The sequence below is a fragment of the Scyliorhinus canicula genome, chromosome 10, assembly GCF_902713615.1.
Source record: "Scyliorhinus canicula chromosome 10, sScyCan1.1, whole genome shotgun sequence".
NCBI classification, from domain to species: domain Eukaryota; kingdom Metazoa; phylum Chordata; class Chondrichthyes; order Carcharhiniformes; family Scyliorhinidae; genus Scyliorhinus; species Scyliorhinus canicula.
The window spans coordinates 18,564,052-18,587,054 of record NC_052155.1 but is presented as its reverse complement, the minus strand read 5'-3'; the positions used below and the strand labels follow the sequence as shown (position 1 = coordinate 18,587,054).

General features: G+C 43.4%; 1 protein-coding gene across 2 annotated transcripts in view; it reads left to right on the top strand.

Moving 5' to 3' along the window:
- LOC119972262 (guanine nucleotide-binding protein G(s) subunit alpha-like) overlaps positions 1–23,003 on the top strand; it is a 489,412-nt gene that overhangs the window by 342,981 nt on the left and 123,428 nt on the right. For both annotated transcript variants that reach the window (XM_038808668.1, XM_038808669.1), the window contains exon 5: positions 13,137–13,234. In XM_038808668.1, coding sequence (XP_038664596.1) covers positions 13,137–13,234 — 98 coding nt within the window. The remainder of the gene's footprint in view (positions 1–13,136; positions 13,235–23,003) is intronic.

The following is a 23,003-nucleotide window of genomic DNA, read 5'->3' as shown; positions in this document are numbered from 1 at the left end:
ATCCGGAGGAAACCCACGCAGACATGAGGAGAAAGTGCAAACTCCACACAAGCTCTATGACTCTATACCAGTGCCCAAGGCTGGAATTGAACCCGGGTCCCTGGCACTGTGAGGCAGCGGTACTAACCACGGTGCCACCATTCTGCCCCTTTAGTTTCCTCCAATAGTCCAAAGATGTATGGGTTAGGTGGATTGGCCATGCTAGAATTGCCCCTTTGTGTCCAAAGAAGTGTGGGTTAGTGGGATTACGGGGATAGGGCTGGGGCGTAGGCCTAGGTTGAATGCTCTTTCAGAGGGTTGGTGCAGACTCGATGGGCCGAATGGCCTCTTTCTGCACTGTAGGAATTCTAGGTTTGCTCTATGATCTCTGTAACCTCCTTCAGCTATCCAACTCTGAGATCTGTGTGTCCCTTCACTATCACTGGTAAGTGCTTCGCCATGATCACTGTGCCTTTAGATGGCAAGGCCCTAAACTCTGGAAATCTCTCCCAATAACTCTACCCGTTTTATCTTTTCTGCTTTATAGCACTTCTTAAAATATATTTCTTTAACTAAGTGTTCGGGCAGCACGGGGCGCGGTGGTTAGCATTGCTGCCTCACAGCGCCGAGGTCCCAGGTTCGATCCCGGCACTGGGTCACTGTCCGTGTGGAGTTTGCACATTCTCCCCGTGTCTGTGTGGGTTTCGCGCCCACAACCCAAAAATGTGCAGGGTAGGTGGATTGGCCACACTAAATTGCCCCTTAATTGGAAAAATGAATTGGGTACTCTAAATTTATTTTAAAAAACCTTATGTGACTCAAAGTCAAATTACTAGCATGCCTGTGAAGCATCGTGGGATGTTTCTATTACATAAAAGGTGCCATATAAATGTAATTGTTACAGTAGTTCATGGGATACCAGATGTCGCTTTTAAGGTAACATCGGTACAGTATCAATTTGCAATGCTGAAGAAAGTGAAGAAGATTTGTGAGGATATAGAATTCACTTCATGGATTAGTTGTTGAGATAGTGCATCATAATTGAGGATAAGATTAGATAGTTGGATTTATTTTTATAAATTTACAGGATGTGGGCTTTGTTGGCCAGGCCAGCATTTATTGCCCATCCTAATTGCCCTTGAGAAGGTAGTGGTCAGCTGCCTTCTTGAACCGCTGCAATCCATGTGATGTATGTACACCCACAGTGCTGTTAGGGATGGAGTTCCAGGTTTTGGAGCAACAACAGTGAAGCAACGCTGATATATTTCCAAGTCAGGATAGTGACGGACTTGGAGGGGAACCTCCAGGCGGTGGAGCTCCCCATGTGTCGGCTGTGGATGAAGGAAAATGGTTGATGGGATAGGGGAACAGGGAGGGTACGTACCAACATGAATTGATTGAGCAAATGGCCTGTTTCTGTCAGAATTCTTAAAATATTGTTTTCTGGGAAAAGTGCAGGTCCCAAGAAAATGCATTGTCAAATAGCAGCCTTTCAATAACTTAAATACTTTATAACCCAAGGATATTCATAATCTCATTCTGGAACCTTTGACCTACCTTCTCCTGACCCAACCTTCATCAGGCACCCTACTCCTGGTGTCTCAGCATGTGGTTGCTAACCTTGAGATGTCGATAAATCTGGGATGGAGGGAATGAGAAGAAACCCCTGTGCAGTGTTTGCAATCAATCTGTACGAAGAACCGGTTAAGGATTGTGTTGTACATGGTGCACAGGCAGATTATTCACCTCCTGGATGATGGGCTTTTCAATAGGTGTGTGTGTGTGAGACCCTTAAGTATAATGATTCCGAATTAAGTATCCTGATGGTGGTACACATTTCCACTCATAATAGGATAGCTTATTCTATAAAGAAGGGCAATACTTTATGACATACCATGCACTTCATAGCCAACTTGTATTCCTAAATTGACCTATTTTAAAAATGTATATGAGTATGTCCTTGAGTGGGTGTTTGTGTGTATATTATTCTCTTCTCCGGCAGGATGATTTATTCCACTCTGATTCAGTGGATTCTGAGATGATAAATCCACTGCACGATCTGCAGATTCTGCCACGTGCGGGACAGGTGACATTTGAAGGGTCAGGAATATGGGTTGTTCGAAATTTGCGCTCTGACGAAGAGTCATCCAGACTCGATATCTGTTCACTCTTCACAGATGCTGTCTGAGATTTTCCAGTATTTTCTGTTTTTGTGACCTCTCCTCAAAGCATCCCTAACGTGGTCAAGTTGTCCACCTGGGAGTCTCCTGTCACAACAGAGTTCTGAATACAGCACTAGCTTTGGTAGTTTGGTATCAGGCACATGGGTGACATAGGGGCTGGTTTAGCACAGGGCTAAGGAGCTGGCTTTTAAAGCAGACCAAGGCAGGCCAGCAGCATGGTTCAATTCCCATACCAGCCTCCCTGAACAGGCGTTGGAATGTGGTGACTAGGGGCTTTTTACAGTAACTTCATTTGAAGCCTACTTGCGACAAGCGATTTTCATTTAATTTCATATCCTGCCCCAGTGGAACTGGTTTTGAGTGATTGGCGCCTCGATGCTGGGACAATTGCCTTGGCAGAGAACGCTGCTGTAGACCGCCTTTCTTGCCATCAGATTTGAAAGATCTTGTGAAGGTCTTTTCAAGATCACGATACTTCTCCAGTGCTTTGAGGTTCCTGTTGTAAGTTATCTACAAGTTTCCAAAGTACATAGGAGTGGAGGATCACTACCGCTCCATATACGTGGCCTTAGTCTCAGGTTTTGAGATGCTGGTCCTCAACTACCCTTTTCCTTAGTCGGCTGAAGGCTGAACTCGCACATTAGAGGCAATGTGGAATGCCATAGTCCATATCTGCCTTCATCGAGAGGAGGCACCTAAAATACAGAAAATTGTTCACTTTTTCCAGGATCTTGTTTGTGGGAGCTGGTTGGAAGAGGCTGTTAATTTTCTGGGTGTTTAGTGAAAGGCTTATTTTCTCATGCATTTGACTAACTTCAAAGGCTTACGGAGGGAGTATCCTCAAATTTGAAATTAAAATGAAAATCGCTTATTGTCATGAGTAGGCTTCAATGAAGTTACTGTGAAAAGCCCCTAGTCGCCACATTCCGGCGCCTGTCCGGGGAGGCTGGTACGGGAATTGAACCGTGCTGCTGGCCTGCTTGGTCTGCTTTAAAAGCCAGCGATTTAGCCTAGTGAGCTAAACCAGCCCCTGGTTGCCCTGAGATATTTGTCTCCACTCACCACCTACTTCATGATGACATGCCAGCTTTTATCATCACCACCACAAGCCCCTCCTCAACATTGCATCAGCTCGCTTCTCCATTTCTCTCGTTGCGATGCTGCCCCGCACCTCCAGCAAGTTACCCACAGGTGTGGGCTTAATTACAGAACAGACAGGACACTTCAACATAGCCAGCTTCACTCCAATCTCCTCCAATCTCAGTCATTGAGCTTCACCATACAGAGGACACTTACATCTGTGCTCACTCACAACCTGAGCTCCAGCTCATTCGTCTCCGAAGTATGTGGTGGGTATATATATGTAATGAATGCACACACATGCATCCTGTTCACGTACACCTTCAATTCCTTTATCTGTATCTATCATCTAATTTAGTTCTAAATGTTTCAAATCAAGAAACCTGGAAGTGGATTTCCTGGTTCTTTCTTTGAAGACCTTCTCTTGCACTCTTGTTCTGAATTTCTTGCATTTAATTTTGGATTTACGGCCTCTTGTTGTACAGAAGAAGGGGATACTGCCAATGTCACAGAAAAGGAGTGGCGAGGGATTTATAGGCAGGCCAAAAATAGATCAAGGAAGTCAGCCATTCTGAATGGGATGCACCAGGTTGCTGAAGAAAGGAAAGTGGAAAACGGGCAAGTTCAGGACATAATGTGCCTATCCTCCTTAAACATGGGAATCGAGCCAAAAGACTGATTGTAAATGTTACATGGTTGTTCAAAACAAAACATAGGAGAAATCTGGAAGCCACACCCAGTTAGTCTATCATCAGTGGCTGATGGAATACATCGTCACTTCTAAAACCCTGGGCTAAAAAATGACAAGTGAGCACGATTTGTTAACGATAAATGTTGGCTGACAAACTTAGCTGTAATCTCTGATCAAGTCACAAAGGGTTGATGTTGAGGAGAACATTATGGTTGTTCAGCCCATCAGGTTTGCTCCCCCAATCAACGAGATTGTGACTGACCTGATATAATAATTCTCAACCGGGCAGCACAATGGCACAGTGGTTAGCACTGTTGCCCGCAGCGCCAGAGACCCAGGTTCAATTCCGGTCTCGGGTGACTGTCTGTCACTGTGGAATTTGCACTTTCTTCCCGTGCCTGCGTGGGTTTCCACCGGGTGCTTCGGTTTCCTCCCACAGTCCAAAGATGTGCGATGCTAAAATTGGCTATGCTAAAATTGCCTCTAGGGCGGGGGATTGGGCCAGTGTGGGGTGCTCTTTCAGAGGGTTTGCGCAGACTTGATTGACTGAATGCCTCCTCCTGCACTGTAGGGATTCTATGAACTCCACTTTCCCACCTTATCCCCTTGATCTTTGATTCCCTGACTGATTAAAAATAATAATAATAATCGCTTATTGTCACAAGTAGGCTTCAATAAAATTACTGTGAAAAGCCCCGAGTCGCCACAGTCCGGCGCCTGTTCGGGGCCAGTACGGGAATTGAACCCGCGCTGCTGGCATTGTTCTGCATTACAAGCCAGCTGTTTAGCCCACTGTACTAAACCAAACATCTGTCTTTCTCGGCCTTGAACAGGGTTGGTTTAACTCAGTGGGATAGACAGCTGGTTTGTGATTCAGAACAAGGCCAGCAGCGCGGGTTCAATTCCCGTACCAGCTGAGAATTCTGAATTTTCCCTCTGTGTTCCCGAAAAGGCGCCGGAATGTGGCGACTAGGGGCTTTTCACAGTAACTTCATTGCAGTGTTAATGTAAGCCTACTTGTGACAATAAAGGTTATTTATTTATTTATAGCTCTCTGCGGTAAAGAATTCCACAGATTCACTACCCTCTGAGAGATGAAATTACTCCTCATCTCTGTTTTAAATGGGCGACCCCTTAATCTATTATTTGCCCTCTGGTCCTAGACTCTTCCTGAGGTTAGGAAACAACACCTCTGCATCCACCATTGTGCATGTGGACTTCCGTCAAGGTTTCGGGTAAACACTGTGGAATAGATCTGTTGACTAAATTGATGTCTAAGTGATTAATGGAGCAGTGAAAGCATGGATACAAGATTGGCTAAGGGACACAGAGTAATGGCAAGGAGTAGTTATTTTAGGCCGAACGGCTGGTGCCCCCAAAGGAATCAATAATCAAACAATTGCTAGCTTTAATACGTACTAATGACATGTGCTTTGGTGTGAAGAGCATAATTTCAAAGTTTACAGACGTCACAAAAAACGTAAAAATGTGAGGACATAGAACATACAGTGCAGAAGGAGGCCATTTGGCCCATCAAGTCTGCACTGACCCACTGAAGCCCTCACTTCCACCCTATCCCCGTAACCCAACAATCCCTCCTGACCTTTTTAGTCACTAAGGGCAATTTATCATGGCCAATCCACCTAACCCGCACGTCTTTGGACTGTGGGAGGAAACCAGAGCAGACACGGAAGAAAGTGCAGACTCCGCACAGAGTGACCCAGCAGGGAATCGAACCTGGGACCCTGGCGCTGTGAAGCCACAGTGCTATCCACTTGTGCTGCCGCGCTGGAATGGTGGAAATGGCCATTCCCATGGCAGATATAATTTAATACAGAAAATTGTCAAATGGTGCATTCTAGAATTACAAATGTCGAGGGGCAGCAAAAGCTTTCGGTGTACCATTTAGAAGAGGGTGTTCTATCAGAGGGATTTGGAGGTTACCTGAAACACATGATCTGCAAGTGGCAGGATAAATGAGCAAGGCTGTTACAAAGGCATTTCGAATCCTCGGCTTTTCTAACATCGACCCTGGAGTATTGAGACCAGTTATGGGAACCATATTACGGGAAGGATGTCGAGACCTTGGCAAAAGTGTGGCACAGATTTACAAAAATGTGGGGAAATTAGAGGAGCTGGGATTGTTTTCCTTGGAGTAGAGAGGATTTTAGAGAGAGTAACTCGAGATGTTCAAAGATTTTGTTCGAGTAAACACAGAGAAGCTGTTTCCATTGGCAGGACGGTCAATGATCCGAGAACAATGGAACAGAAGCTCATATTTATACAGCACCTTTAAAATCATACAATGTCCTCAGGCACTTCTAAAACAAGGTACGATACCAAGCAACATAAGGAAATATTTGGTCAGATGATCAAAAGCCTGGCCAAACAGGTACATTTTAAGGAAGGTCTTAGGGGGGAAAGTGAGATAAAGGCCCAGAGATGTTGGGGAGGGGCGGCGGGGGGGTTGTATTCCAGAGTGTGGGCCCTAGGCACCTAGAGGTATCAATGGTGGATCAATTAAAATCAGGAGTGCTGATTGCGAGGAATGCAGATACCTCAGAGGGTTTGGGGCTGGAGGAGATGGAAGAGATGAGGCCTTGGAGATATTTGAAAACAAGGATGGGAATTTTAAAATCAAGCATGTGAAAATTATTTGGCAAATGAACCTAGAGCTAAGGTGAGAATTGTTTTTATGCGGGGCATTGTTTTGAAGTGGAATGCACTGCCACAAATGAAGCAGATTCACAAATAACTTTCAAAGAGGCACTTGAATAAGTACTTAAAAAGGAAAGGCTTGCAGGAGTAAAAGGAATGGGACTGATTGCTAGTTCTTGAGAGTCAGCGTTGCCACAATGGGCCAACTTGCCTTGCTCTGTGTTCTCCAACACTAAGAGACAGTAATGCTCATAACACATTCCATGGTTACTGTTGGCACCACACAGAATGTTGATACATACTGTTCACATTTGTAGATATAAGGGCAATAATGTCCATGCATGTTTAGCTGCCCACTGTTAGTACAGGGCAATAATGTCCACAGACGGTTAGCTGGTCACCGCTACAGGGCAGTAACACCCACACACATTCTTTGATCGGTGTTGATAAGCGTACAGAATCCCCGCACTCGCTGTTCTCTGGTCAGAGGACAGTAATGGCCATAGACATTCTCTAATCAGTGTTGGTACAGTACAGAATGTCCATGCACACTGTTCTCCGGTCAGTATTGGCAAAGTACATAGTGTCCAGATGCACTACAATTGTTGTTCAAATTATGCATTTGTAGTTCAAATCGCATAAAATGTATTAACTGAGCAATTGATAGATTCCCTACAGTGCAGAAGGAAGCCATTCAGCCCATAGAGTCTGCACCGAACCTGCGAAAGAGCACTCTACCTAGGCCACTCCCCACCCTTTCCCTGTAACCCTGCACATTGATCGTGGCCACTGTGCCTGACCTGGGCACTTTGGACTGTGTGAGGAAACTGGAGCACCCGGGGGAAACCCACGCAGGCACAGGAGAACGTATATCATAGAATTAGAGTCATACAGTTTACTGTGCAGAAGGAGGCCATTCGGCTCATCGAGTCTGCACCCTTGGAAAGGGAACCGCAATTAAACCCACACCTCCATCCTATCCCCATAACCCAGTAACCCCACCTATCCTTTTTTTTGGATGCTAAGGGCAATTTAGCAAGGCCAATCCACCTAACCTGCACATCTTTGGACTGTGGGAGGAAACCGGAGCACCCGGAGGAAACGTACGCAGACACGGGGAGAACGTGCAGACTCCGCACAGACAGTGGCCCAAGGCAGGAATCGAACCAGGGACCCTGGAGTTGTGAAGCAACTGTGCTAACCACTGTGCCACCGTGCTGCCGTGTAGATTCCCCACATTCACCCAAGGCCAGAATCGAACCCCGGTCCCTAGCATTGTGAGGTAATTAATACAAGCATTGCTTAAAAAATGATGTTTGAATGAGAGTGCTTAATTTTACTTGGCATAAGTAGATTATTCAAATGCAGCAATAAAAGTGCCTGAGACTGCGTGCTATATTCTAGAGTAAAAGTCAGCATCACACTTTTAAAGTGGGCATTTAAATATTAAAGGCAGCATGCCTATAATGTCAGTTAGCCAAGTGTCACTAGTGATCATCTTCACTGAATGAAGTACCCAGATAATCTGAGGTTAACTTTTAATTGTGTCAAGTCACTGTCTGAATTGGAGTTATGACCTGAAATGTATGGACTGCCTAAAAGGGTGGTAGAAGTAGATTCAGTAGTATATTGAGAAAAGGAATTGGTTGGTACTTATAAAGAAGAATATTCAGGGCTGTGGGGAATGAGCAGGAGAATGCAACTGTTTGGATTGTTCTTCTGAAGAGCAAGTAGGATGGGCTGAATGTCCTCCTTTTGTGCTGTGCCATATTGTGAATGTGCAAACTCTCTTCTACCACTGAAATAATAATCATTACAGATTACTCCAGCAAACGTAAATTAACTGAGTTCTTCATTTCTGGTCTCACAGAGCTCTCATCACCATCAAAATCTTTACTGCCAACGCACTGAACGCAAGTTTGAAAATTTAAAAGAAATGGGGAACTTGGTCCTTTTTCTCTCGTAGTGGTGATCCAGCACATCCACCTTTACAGAGCTTGTCAATCTGATAGTGTTGACGAGCCATCAGCGAGGTTACTTCATCAGAATCACGTGTAGGGACATCTTTTGATTTCTACGCTCGTACTGTTATGAATCATGGACATTTCAGAATGTCTCCTTTAACTAAAGGTGCAACAGGATGTTTTGAAAAGGGGAATGGTGGCAATACTGAAATACTCAGGGACAGACCCAGATGATCTGGTTGCCATGGGGAAGGAACTCAAAACAAAACTTATTGAAATGTCAGGTGGCAGTTTTCCCACATGGGACAGCTGCTTCTTGAAACACTGAATTGGAGGCAGTGCGGTTACAGAGGGAGTTCCAGGATTTTGACCCACGACATGAAGGAATGGCGATGTATTTCCAAATCAGGTTGGGAAGGAAACCTGCAGGTGATGGGACTCCCATGTATCTGTTGCCCTAATTTTACTTGTTGTCTTGTGATCCTTGATTTGGGCAGGTGAAAATTTGAGATGCCACTTTTTTGGCCACATTGGTCATGTCCAGTCTGTATTCTGTTGAGGGTTGTCACACACTCTGGGAGGATTGAAGTCTGGTTGCTGAGTTGCTGGGTCAGAGACTGAGTTTATTTGGAAGACTGTTTATTACCCAAACTTTTCTCCAGGTTTCATCAGTGTTATGAAGTTGGAGATGTTCAATTGGTGTCCAAAGGGGCTTTCATAGAGCCATTTGACGAGTTTGTTTGGTGTGACAGCTTGAGACTGTTACGAGTGCACAGCACTCAGCTGAGAAGACCATAGATGTGGCAGATATATATATAGGATGGTGGTTTTTGCACCCCAGCCTGTGTTGACGAGCTTGCAAATGATGCTGACTCAAGTCTTGGTCTTTACTGCCACATTGAAGAGGTGGTAATGGTAAGTTAGGGAGTGGATGAGAGTCACTTACAGAATAAGTGGCAATCGGTTCATGCTTCACTTTTTCTCCATAGAAGGTGACATTTAGGGTGCTGTGCCCCTCGCGATTTTAAAAGTGGATGTGCAGTCTCCATTTTGGAATATTCAGCCATTTTTGAGAGGTCAGAGTTTTGCATTACTTTTATATCCTGGAACGAGTTTGCCTGAGTTTTCAGGGCAGTATCATCAGTGTAAATACATTTCCTTGGTGATGTGGTGGACATGTTGCTTACATAGATGTTAAAAAGTATCAGCGCCAGGACACTGCCTTGTGAGGGCCTTTGCTGAGTGTTCTGATAAATGAAAAAATGCAATGAAAATCGCTTATTGTCACAAGTAGGCTTCAAATGAAGTTACTGTAAAAAGCCCCTAGTCACCACATTCTGGCTTCTGTTTGGCGAGGCTGGTACGGGAATTGAACCGTGCTGCTGGCCTGCCTTGGTCTGCTTTCAAAGCCAGCGATTTAGCTCTGTGCTAAACCAGCCCCAAAGATAATAATAATCACTTATTGTCGCAAGTAGGCTTCAATGAAGTTACTGTGAAAAGCCCCTTAGAGTGCTGACCTTGTCTTGTAGGTAGACCTTCATCCTTTGTTTAATAGAACAATAAAAATAGGAGATACTCAAGAAGCCAGTGCACAGATAAGTCAATAGAAGAGGGTTGTGGGGCTGGAGGAGATTGCAGAATAGGGAGGGTCAAGGCCATGGAGGAAATTGAAAACCAGGATGAGATTGAAGATGTCGTTTTGGCACGATTTGTGATTACGTGTTCTATGTGAATTTGGAATAGCATAGTTATAGCAATGAGCCCTCAGGGAGCTGATTAATTATTTTTTACTTTAGCATCTTCTGGGAGTCAACAAGAGCATAACTTGACTCTTATTACGTCCAGCGAGTACCTGATTGCAAAACTTGTGCGCCTGGCAGACTACAATTATGATATTTGTAGTCCCCCAATGGTGTAGTAAATCATAGGGTGATTAAGCAATGAGGTGTAGAAAATTGTACTTTTAGTTTCAATTCTGTTGATGCTGATGATGGTTCTGTTTGTAATTTGAATGTTGATTCACCATGACAACAATTCTGACTAATTACTGGTTACTAGTTATTAACTTGGTGATTAACACAGCCCCAAAACCTGGAATAAAATTATGCCCAGTTAGGGTTGCTCGTTCCCCTGGGTTTGTCGTGCAGTGAAGTTATTAACCAACACAAACAAGCAATGGGAAAACTTGTGTCATTTGTGCTGTCATTAATCCAGTCCTTTGGGTGCCAAGGAGACAGTCCTTAAAGAATTTTAATGGCTGCACTGCCATTAACTAGGCATTGATCAACACTTTGATTGAAAATACATTTAGAAAATAAACTGATGACCTGGTTCTTTGGTGTAATAGCTTCACCCTGTGAGATTGCACCAGCTACTGATGGTGAATCTCTTGGCAAAGTTGTTCTCTGTTGATGAGAGAGGATTGAGACATGCGACACCCTTGAACATAACAACATTAGTAATTTGAAGGATGAGCCAGCAGTTGTCTTCATAAATCAGAATTCTTTAGATTGAAGGTATTAAAACACCTTTGTTGTGTTTTCCTTTCCCAACTCGCTGCCTGAGTAGCCTGTTGCCTGCTTGGTATGAAAGGAATAAAAAAAAAACACTTGTATTTATAAAACACCTTTCATAACTTAGGAGTGACCCAAAGGCTTTACAGCCAATTAAGTACTTTTGTAGTGTAGCCACTGTTGTAACCAGGGATGGGATGGTGATTTGCCACCTGGCCTTTGCCAGTGACTCCCTATAACTAGCTGCTAAGTAGCCTAAAATGAATGACTCTGATACGTGCATGTAGTTTTCTCTATATCCCTCTTTCTTCCTCAACACCCCACTTGATCTCTCTCTATCTGTCTCATCTCTCCTTATCGTCTTTACCCCTTTCCCCTTGCTCCTCCACTGTTTTCCACCTTATGTAGTTAAGATTATTAATATTCATTGCATCACTTTGAATTATATTTATCTGATTTGTTTTAGTAAATTTGGAAACCTGCACATAAGACTTGCTGTAAACTCTGTAACTCTTGACTTTTATCTCTTGTGACCCGCAATGGGTCAACAAGTTGTTAACTGAGCCGTGGGGTTGAATCTTGTTGAAGCAACGGGGTCTCTGCCATGCTGGCTAGGGAGCCAGCGCGAACCCCTCTTTGCAAGAAGGCCTGCTGCAAAGACTCCCAGGACAGAAATCCCACCTGCCAAGAGCTGCCAGCATTCAGAGGTTTACATTCAGTAGTGCTGCTGGAGAGGTGGTTGCTGCTGCTGGTACTGCATCCATCTCAGACCAAGGAGGAGCCAGGTGGAACTGAGTGATAGTGGAAGAGAAAGAGGAGGGGTGGCGGGTGAGGGATTGGGCAGCTAGAACAGGGAATAGCTCTTCTCAGTGGACCTTCCTGATGCTGGGTCCCTTGATTAGGCATCAAGTGCCTCTTGAATGAGGGGCCCGCCCCTCTCCATGAGTCTGCAAGCAAAAATGCTAGTGTTTGGTTGATGTTCTCCTTGCACAGTGAGCTGCCTGCCTACCACTGGGTAAATACCTGGGGCAGTGGTGATGAGGCTCTGAAGTGGGCTCTGAAGCCCACTTAAAGGCTTCAATTGGTGATGTGGTATGAAAGCCGTCCGTGGGCCTTCCCCGCCACAGACTTAATCAGGGTGGGGAAGTGTCAGGGTCACCGCCTCCTGCCCAATTAAATACCCCCTGCCATCAGCCTCAGCATATGGAAGGACACCAGATCCTGCTCATCCTACCAGGAATGCCCCTGGTGCAATTCATGTAGTTTGCAGAGGCGGGTGGTACAAGTGCTACAAGGAACTTCAATACATTTGCGGATTAGAAAGAGGGGGAGATTTGGCCAAGACGCTTGTATTTGGTAAACCATGATGTGGAGATGCCGGTGTTGGACTGGGGTGAGCACAGTAAGAAATCTTACAACACCAGGTTAAAGTCCAACATGTTGGACTTTAACCTGGTGTTGTAAGACTGCTTCTTGTATTTGGTGTCAGTGAATCCTGCACATGAGGTAGATTGGGCTTGTTAATGATGCTGCTGAGGATTGAACCCTCCACCTGCTGTCTCAGCTTGGGCATGAACGGTCACTTGGGTGGGCATCAGAGGACCCCGTCAGAAGAGAAAATTAGCAAGAAAAAATCTAATTCTTTTAGCTGTGAGGTGTATATTAAAATACCTTATTTGAAAAGAGTAAATGGATAGTTTTACATGTTTTACATTTCCTCGTATTACACTCCATCTGCCACCTTTCCCAATCACCTAACCGGTTTATAAATCCTTGTGGATTCTTGGCTTTCTCCTCAAAGCTTACATTCCCATCTAACTTTATATCACAAACAAACCTGGACACATTACACTCGGTCTCCTCATCCAAATTATTAATTTAGTTTGTGACTAGCTGAGACTTGGACACTGATTCTATAGTACTGCACTAGTTACAACCTGCCAATCCAAAACCGGCCTGTTTATTGTCTGAATCCAATATTATTAACCAATCCTCAGTCCAAGTTAATACTCCCACGAGATCTAGTGCTGAAACCAGTTTTTAACCAAAGTTTTCTTTCTATTTTCAGGAATTCTTCGATCATGCGAAAGCACTGTGGGATGATGAAGGTATAAAGGCATGTTTTGAAAGGTCAAATGAGTACCAGCTCATCGACTGTGCTCAGTAGTAAGTGTCTTCCATCATTCAAGAATAAAATATGAAATAATAAAGCCTTGCACTTCCTTTTAAAATATTCGGACTCGTTCAAAATGAAAAATCTGTAACGCAATGAAATTGGAATGGAGTTGAGAATGAATTACATCTAAATCTTTGAAGAGATTTGTTATGTATGAAAGAACACCAATGCTTTTAAAGGTGTACGCTCTATGTGATTTATAACATGGTTCAGTTTTGAAAATAATTCTGTCATACAACAGAGAAGTGAAGCTGCTAATTTGCTGTTGCGTTGGAAGTCTCAATTGCTTGGTCCTGAGTTGGAGTCTGGAAGCGTTGGTTTCTGCTGTGGTTTAGTGAGATCAGTCAGCCTTTGGTTGTCCAACCCTCAAGTGAAGAGGGAATAAAGGTGTGCGGGTCAGATTTGGCCCAGCCAGCAATTTGTACCCTTCGTTGGTCTACCTTAACTCTCTACATTGCCCTACCAGCTTGAGCAATGTTGGCTGACAGTTGTCCCAGTGTTGGTAATTGGTCATTGCTTACTTGGTGCATTGTTTCCTTGAGGATGTTCATGTAATTTTAAAAACTTTTTCTGTGTTTTTTACCGCTTACTGCAGACATCTAAGCAACCGTACAACATTACAATAAATGGTATTATATTGCGAAGCATTAATGAAAATATGTTGACTGAACCACTTGTGGTATAAGTGAGACACCCAGATACTTCATAAATTGTAAAATTAGGTTTGTTAATTATTCCCACCACCAACCAATTTAATAGCTAGAATGAGAGCACGGTATTGCGGATGCTGGAAATCTGAATTAAAAACAGAAAATAGAACATACAGTGCAGAAGGAGGTCATTCGGCCCATCGAGTCTGTACCGTCCCACTTAAGCCCTCACTTCCACCCTATCCCCATAAGCCAATAACAGCACACAGACCTTTGCTCGAAGAAAATGCTGGGTAAACCTCTGCGGAGAGAGACACAGAGTTAACATTTTGAGTCCTTATGACTTCTCCAAGAGCTGCTGATACCTAGAATATAGTGTTTATGCAAAACAATGCACATTTTGTGAAAAAGAAATTTTGTTTGGGGGCTAACTACATCTTCAGAAATATTTTTTCATTCATTTTTGGAATTCATTTTTAAATACCTCTGCTATGTTGTTGACGGAAGGCGTACTTTTCTCTGGGTTACATGAGGGGGCAATGCCCAAGAAGTAAGAAGCAGTCATTCTGTGCAACTTCGTACATCAAGGTGGCACAGATTAGGGAGTGGCAACCGAGTATGAGATGGCTTTATCAACAGCCAAGATTTGGCCATTGAAACAAGTTGGCAGCAGAGTCGGTTGGGATTTGGGCCACACACAGAGAGAATGCTAAATTTATTTTTGCCTGGGAGATTTATTTTTATTTCCCCAGTTCAATTTTCAAAACATTTTACGGCACATTTTTAAAAAAGATTTTCCTTGCAAACCATTCATGGCTTGAATCTTATTTTTAAGTTGTAAATGTCAGGAACAGCAAACTACTTCTAAGCGTTTAAGACATTTTAATGCAGCGAGATTTTATCCCTCTCTTTCTCCTGTTCCCTGTAGTGTTGTGGAGATGCCGGCGTTGGGCTGGGGTGAGCACAGTAAGAAGTCTTACAACACCAGGTTAAAGTCCAACAGGTTTGTTTCGAACACGAGCTTTCGGAGCACTGCTCCTTGCTCAGGTGAGGAAGGAGCTGCGCTCCGAAAGCTCGTGTTTGAAACAAACCTGTTGGACTTTAACCTGGTTTTGGAAGACTTCTTACTGTTCCCTGTAAGCACAGACCTTTCCTCGAAGACAATCCCATAGGCATTGACTGTACCTCATCCCGACTAGCTATTATTCACATATGATTTAGGGGGCCTAGTGTCAAGATATTGTTTCACTATGGAATACATTGTAGTAGATTTGATCATCGTCTCATCAAATATCAACTCAATTTCTATCAAGGATATCCCTCCCCCATCTAGAGACACTGGACGGATTATAGTGAAGTTCTCAGGAGAGGGAAATGAGGTGGGCGGGGGACGCTTAACTGTGTGAGAGGTGAAATGTCAGCTTCCCGATGATAGGGTGAAAGTTGGGAAATAAGTTGCTGACAGGCTAATGCAGCTCATAAATACAGCAAGCAGCGGGAGTCAACTTTCAGTGCAATTGCATGTAATGCATAAAACACAAGGTTACTAGATTAAATTGTACCTTTGCAATTAAGTTGTCAGCAAACAAGAAACACGTACAACTGGTTAAAAATGGTGTGCAGCAGATGGGGTAGTCTACCTGGTGGATTTGGAGAAGTGCAAGGTGCTTTTTTTGTATGGGGAACTTTGTTGAATTGGGAAGAAGAGCTGAATTGTTGCATTAACTGGGGTGGTAACTGTTCAGGGAGCTGACGCATGACTGTTGATAGAAGGGAGGGTGGTGGATATCCAGAGAAGTTGGGGCTTGGCTCTTCGTAGAAGGGAGGATGGTGGATGTCCAGTGAGGTCGGGGATGGCTGTCCAAAGAAGGATGGCCAGGCCATTTCAGCCCTGAGAGTCGTGAGGGACAGAGGGAAGAAGGTGGATGACAGAAGGAAGGTTAATTTCTGATGAAAGCCACACAATCTTGTTAGAGGGGAGATAAAGGGTGATTGAGGGCAGGTCAGTGATGAGGTTGGGCGGGGACACTCGATGATAGAGGGAAAGTAGAGGAGGGAAGGTCCAAGGTGATTGAAGGAGGTTGCAGGGTGATGGCTTCCAATTCCAGGGATCCAAGTGTGGCAAATAGGGAAGGCGTGGCAGCAGTTCAAGACTGGCAGGATATTGTGCTGACTTGCAGGGAGTGGTTTCCTGTCAGAGTGCTGTTTAAATATGGCACCCAGATCTACCACCACTGGGAGTAACGGCGGAGTTTGCGATTTCCTGCCCGCCTCGGCTGCACAAATGTCTGGGCCCGTTGATGGTCCATAGTTAATTGGCTGGCCGCTGCAGGATTGCGCATGGCCAACCTTTCCACCTCCGAGTAAAAGTCCCGCTCACTTCCAGTCCTGCCATTTGAACACACGCCACTACAGCAAGCTTCCAACGACCACATCTACTTAAACTTACAAATTGTTGTCTCAAGTGAGATAAACAAATTTACTGCGAACCGGGCACCAAACTGTACTCTGCAATAGGAACTCACCAAGGCTCCTTAGACAGCACCATCCAAACCCAACTACGTAGCAAAGAAAGAGCTGGTAGTGAGGGGTAAAGGATTGGGGATGGAGGAATAAATACAGTAACGTCAATGTTGAGAAATTTCATGAGGACTGCAATGGTTCAAGAAAAGTTCACCATCATTTTCTCAGAAGACAGGGGTGGACAAGAAATGCACACTTACCAATGTTGCCTGCATCAGAGAATATGTTTTTTAAAAATTCATGCTGTTGCTGCTGTTCCTTTTTATTGCTCTTCACTTCACTAAAACCAAAGAATAACACTGCGGAATGATGCTTCTGCAGTTCATTGATTTGTCTGGATATTGTCCGTGTTTTTTTGTCCAGTTCACTTATATTGATTTGTGTACAGCACTGCACATGTTATCCAGTTGGTCGTTAGATTCTGTCATCTAGAATAGATGACCATTTGTACTTTTCGGTGAAAATTTTCAACAATAAATAAGCACTAGTAGTTGCTCTAATATCACGACAAATGATTATATAAATGCAAGTCATTTTTTTTTTTAAAGCCCAAAGTATGTTACAGTGAACAATTTAAAAAAGACATGTGAATGAGACTGACCTTGCTGATAACGTGATGTCATCGAGGATTTGGTCCTCAATGGTTGATGCTGATGGATTATTGTAAATGGCTCTTTATTACCATTAACTGGAGAAAAGTTGGAGTGATACTGTCATATAATTTTATATTGTAAAATGAAAGAAATCTGCCCCAAGTCACAGATTCCCATTCATTGCTCTTTGTTTTTTCAGCTGTATGAAATCTGAACTGTTTAACCCTAAAGATGCTGACCCCTACTCAGTAGGCTATTGGGTGCTGGTAGATACATGGTGGGCAGCTGAGTGGCTATTTGTGCATGTGCCCAAATAATGAGTATCAGTAAATTACTCAACCACAGCAGGCTTTACTGCCAAGTCTATTCATTCTTCACCTATGCTCAAGTAAAATCAGTGGAGACTGCCGACGGTATTGGGGATAATGTTCAAGAGTGAAAACCTGAGCTGGTTGGGTTTTTCACTTCCCCAAGTTTATGGTTACAGAGGCCAAGTGTAACTCCAACCCACTCTCAGCTATTACTCTAGCCCAAATTAGTTCACTCAACACGACCGGTATTTTCAATTTCACACTGAATTTTGCATTTATCACATTTAGGAAACTCTGTTTTTAATCGCTGTGACAGTATTAAATCCTTATGCAACAAAGTTTTGCTGATGGTTTAAAAAATATATTTTCACTGAGATGTGAGGGAAAGTTTTTGCAACTTCAAGATCAGTTTGGTTACAGGACTGGGCTGTAGCAGTTCCAAATTCTATCAACCACAGAATTATTGAGAGAGATACAATCATCGTGTGACCTTTAAAACATAAATGGTAACTTGGACTTTTGAGCACAAATTGTTGAATTTACATATTCAATAAAGCTTCCTGCAGATAACAGAAAATAAAGATAAATATTCTGGTGAAAATGAGTAAATGGGAAATGACACAATTAAAATTGTCCACTTTTGTCAAATACAATAATAGGCCTTGGAAGGTTCATCAAGACTAAGATTCACCTGTTTTCTGCTGATAAAGAAAATTATTGAAAGCCTTTTTAATCAAAGCTGTAAGTAATTAGATGTAAATGAACAGAATGAATGTCTTTCTTTAAAAAAACATATTGCTCTCCGATAGCTAGAAATTACTCGCCCTAAAACAAAACGATGGGTTCGGATACAATAATGAATGGGTGATAATCCTTTGTGTGAATTTAGGACTCCAGCTTCGCTCTTTTCCTGGAATGTTTGGGAGTCCAGAAATCATTTTTCCTGACATTAATTTGAGATGAAATCAGTCATCTGTACTTATCGCTACTTATTGAGAACAAAAAGAAGTCGGGTCAGATTGAAAACAACTACTATTAAATACCATTCCAACTGTCAACTAGCCCAAGTTTTTGTTTGACAATCTATATATTCTTGTTTATAGTTGAGTTAAAAGAACACATTGTGCCAAAAGCTGCAAGACTTCGGTCGTCACTCTCCTGTTGTAAAGTGCTCTTTCTATCTACAGTCTCTGTAAAGCAGTCTTTATTTGGGGACGTGAGGACCTGGGCTTGAATTTAGCCAGTGAGGAGTGGAAGAAATGGCAGCTGTCTCTTGGCTGTTGAGAACCCTTTGTGAAGTCTGTTTGCAATTTTAATTCAACTCCCAGTGAATGAAAAGCCACAGCATCATGTATAATAAATTGCTCAATGGAAGGCAATTCTGAAATGGGTGTTGAAACACATGGTTGCATTTCAGTCTGGAGACTCGTACAATGTACAGAAACTGTAACAATGGCGGGTCCTGAAGGGAGGTTGTCTTTAAAACCACCCAGTGTTGCAGAAGGTTTATTTAACTTCTCGAAGAACATCCATTCTTCACTAAGGAAAAATTTAGAGAGAATATTTTGAGGCGTTGTGTCATATTTTGTTGGGATAATGCTCCTGTGAAGTGGTTTGCATTATTTTAAGCATGTAACATCTACTCTAGAAATGCACGTTATTAGGAATTCTAATTTCAAAATCATTTTTCAATGATTTTTCTAGTAATTATGTTTTCAGGGAAATTAAGGGTGGATGTAAATGCCAGTTTATAGGTGATGTTCAAATCCCAAGAGTGAATTTAAAAAAGCCTACTCCAGTTACACATAGAGGTTAGAAGAATGAGAGATGATTTATTGAATCACATAAGCACCTGAGAGCATGTTCTGTTGTAGGGGAGTCCAGAATTAGGGGACACTAATTCTGTCAAAAATAAGATGTCTCCCATTTAAGACTGAGATAATGAAAAATTCTTTATCCCAGAGGTCATTAGTCTTTGGAATTCTCTAATGTAGAGTGTAATGAAAGCTGGGTCATTGAATTTATTGAAGGCAGATTTGGATAGGCATTTGATGGACAAGTTAGTTGAGAGTTACGGGTGGCGGACAGGAAAGTGGAGTTGAGACCACATTTCAGATAAGACTTGGCCTTATCAAATGGCAGAGCAGATTCAAGGGACCCAGCGACCTACTCCTCCTAATCCTTGTGTTGGTTTGTTCATGCCACTAATCAGAATCACATATATATGACACTTGAATAATTCACTCTGAAGATGAAATTCATCCTGGATTGACAAACAATCTGTCGGGAAAATATGGCGAGGTTAAAATGATAGAAACAGTTTGAGCAAAGCTGAAGCAGAGAAAAGCCCTTTTGACGACAGGTACAAATTGAAGTTCAGCCATGAAAAATTATTAACAGTTGTGCCGCATCTTGCACCAATTGCCAACAGAAAGGAAAGGGCAAATAAAATGGGTGGCACAGTGCTTAGCACTGTTGCCTTCCAGCGGCAGGTTCGATTGCACTTTCTCCATGTGACTGCACGGGTTTCCTCCGGATGCTTCAGTTTCGTCCCACAGTCCAAAGATGTGTAGGTTAGGTGGATTGGCCATGCTAAATTGCCCTTTCGTGTCTAAAGGTTCGGTGGGGTTATGGGTTTTGGGGCGGGGGATTGAGCCCAGGTAGAGTGCTTTTTCAGAAAGTCGGTGAAGGCTCAATTGGCAAAATGAGCCAATCCTGCACTGCACTGTAGGGATTCTGTGATTCTATGATTTTTAACTTAAAAATGTTCAATTTCCTGTTAATTGATAACCTTACTGGTGTTCAGCGCTACCATGCAGCTGCAGAAGTGAAAGATTGGGTTGGGAGCCAATGCAATCACCCTTTATGGGGAAGTATATGGTGAGTGCATCATTTTAGGATTCCCATAAGTAGAAGGGATATTTAGACCTGAGGACCAGCATTAACTATTTCTGATAAGTAAGAAATAAAGGATTATGGAATCACTCCTGAAATTCTAAACCTACATTTTTTAAAATCTTTAATGGGGCTAGAGTCCAGAGCCCGAACAATTTAACTGTCTTAAGTCATAGTAGTGGGTTAATGTTCCAGTGTTTTGCCTACTTACCTTACCTTTGTGGAGACTCGCCTGAGATCGGTTGTTCCACTCGGGAGAAAGAGTTGAGTTGGACTGAGACAATGATAAAATGAGTTGCATGTGATTCACAGAATTTACAGTGCTGAAGGAGGCAATTTGGCCCATTGAGTCTGCACCAGCCCTTGGAAAGAGAACCCTACCCAAACCCACATCTCCACCCTCCCTATAACCCAGTAACCCCACCCAACCTTTTCGAACACTAAGGGCAATTTAGCGTGGCCAATCCACCTAACTTGCACATTTTTGGACTGTGGGAGGAAACCAGGGCACCCGGAGGAAACGCCGACATGGGGAGAACGTGCAGACTCCGCACAGACAGTGACCCAAGTCGGGAATCGAACCTGGGACCCTGGAACTGTGAAGCAACTGTGCTAACCACCATGCTACCGCACTGCCATGTGATTCATGGAAGGAGTGTATCATTATTGGCTGATCGATCTTTTCCTCTAATTTTTATTTGGCTCACCTTGGGTAGAAAGGTATTTTGGTCGTTGTCATTGCCCCATGGAAGTGCACTTAATTGCTTGATATTTGCAGTGACCAGGGAATATTTGGTGGTCCAGATAAATGCTGCAAAGCGGGAAGTTTTTGTTCCTCTGACCTCCATCACCCCCTCCATTCTCTCCATCCTAAAGTAATTAACTTCTTACTGAGGCATTGATCCAAGATCCCCCTCGCTCTAGAAGTCTTCATTTTGTGTGTGTGTGTTGAGATAGTGAGCATCATCAGGTGTTTCAACATTTGAAAATTACATCTCCGTGCCCATTCTTATCCTCCCCCAACATTCACACATTTATACTCCCAGTGGGAAGTAATGGAGAGCATTCAGAACATAAATTCTGCTCTACTTCCTTTACCCAAACCATGATATGGCACAGCCCAGTCATGTGGTGCTTCAAGACTCTCATCAGTTCTTATCAGTGTCTTGACCATGATAAAACTACAGATTGTTCTGTATGGCTGAGCTTACTCACCTCCTTCAGCAGCTGATCCATTGGTAGAAAGCTTGTTTAACAAGATGGGATAGATTTTGGATGGAAATTTCTTCTCTGTCGGCATCACGAAGGATGTGAAATGGTATATCAATTCCCTGGAATCTCCTAGCTGAGAAACAGTGGAAATCGTAGCACAGCATGCAAAGAACAAGTTTGATTGCATATGATACAGCCGAGGTTAGTATTAGATCTGTCAGCTCTTACACCAGCACCTTTTTCTTTATTCTTTCACAAGATTTGAGCATCACTGGCTGGTCAGCATCTGTTTCCCATCGCTAATTGCCATTGAGGTGCTGAGCCACCTTCTTAAACCGCTGCAATCTGTGTTGTCAGGAAGAAAGTTTCAGGATTTTGTTCCTATGCGTCTGTTGCCCTTGTCCTTCTAGGTGGTGATGGTTGTGGGATAACAAGGTGCTGTTGAAGAAGCTTTGGCTAGTTGCTGCAGCACATCTAGGGGCTGGTTTAGCACACTGGACTAAATAGCTGGCTTGTAATGCAGAACAAGGCAGCAGCGCTGGTTCAATTCCCGTACCAGTCTCCCCGAACAGGTTCCGGGATGTGGTGACTAGGGGCTTTTCACAGTAACTTAATTGAAGCCAACTTGTGACAATAAGCTATTATTATTATTATTATCTTGTAGATGGTACACACTGCTGCCAATCTGCATCTATAGTGAAGTGAGTGGATGTTTAAGGTAGTGAATTGGGTGCCATTCAAGTGGGCTTCTTTGTCTTCGATGGTGTCAAGCTTCTTCAGTGTGTTCCAGCTGCCCTGATCTAGGCATGTGCAAGTCTAGGGTTATTGGAGGAGTGGGCAGATGGGGGGTGCGGTCAGGTGGTGGCAGGCAAAGTGGAGCGAAGGCCACAATCAGATCAGGCAAGATCTTACTGAATGGACAGAGCAGATTCAACCAAATGGACTATTACTGCTCCTCTATCTTGTGTATTTAATCATATTCCATGATGCAGAGTTTTACGTGCAGTGCACCACAGATTATCCCTGGTAAGTTAGGGGTTTCCATCTTTGATGCCTCCCAAATTGATTATATGTGAAAATATGTTGAGAGCTAAAGATCGAATAGAGTGAGCTGATACTGATTAATGTGAGGGGGAGGCAGTGGCATTGTGGTCATAGAATCCTTACAGTGCAGAAGTAGGCCATTCGGACCATCGAGTCCGCACCGATCCATTTCCCACCTTATTCCTGCAACCCCAGAATTTAACCTTCGCATCCCTGGACACTAAGGGGCAATTTAGAACGAAAGAGAAAATGCTGGAAAATCTCAGCAAGTCTGGAAGCATCTGTAGGGAGAGAAAAGAGCTGACGTTTCGAGTCCAATGACTCTTTGTCAAAGCTAACAGACAGAGAAAGTGGGAAATATTTATACTGTAGAGTGAGAATGAAAGTTGAGTCATAGCCACAGAAACCCTGGGAAACCGGGTGCTAATGGCCACAGAAACCAAGGGGAAAGAGTGCTAATGGCAGTCCCCAGAGAGAACAGAAGATGTGAAAGGTCAAAGATCAGGGAAACTTCCAACACTAAGAGAGAAA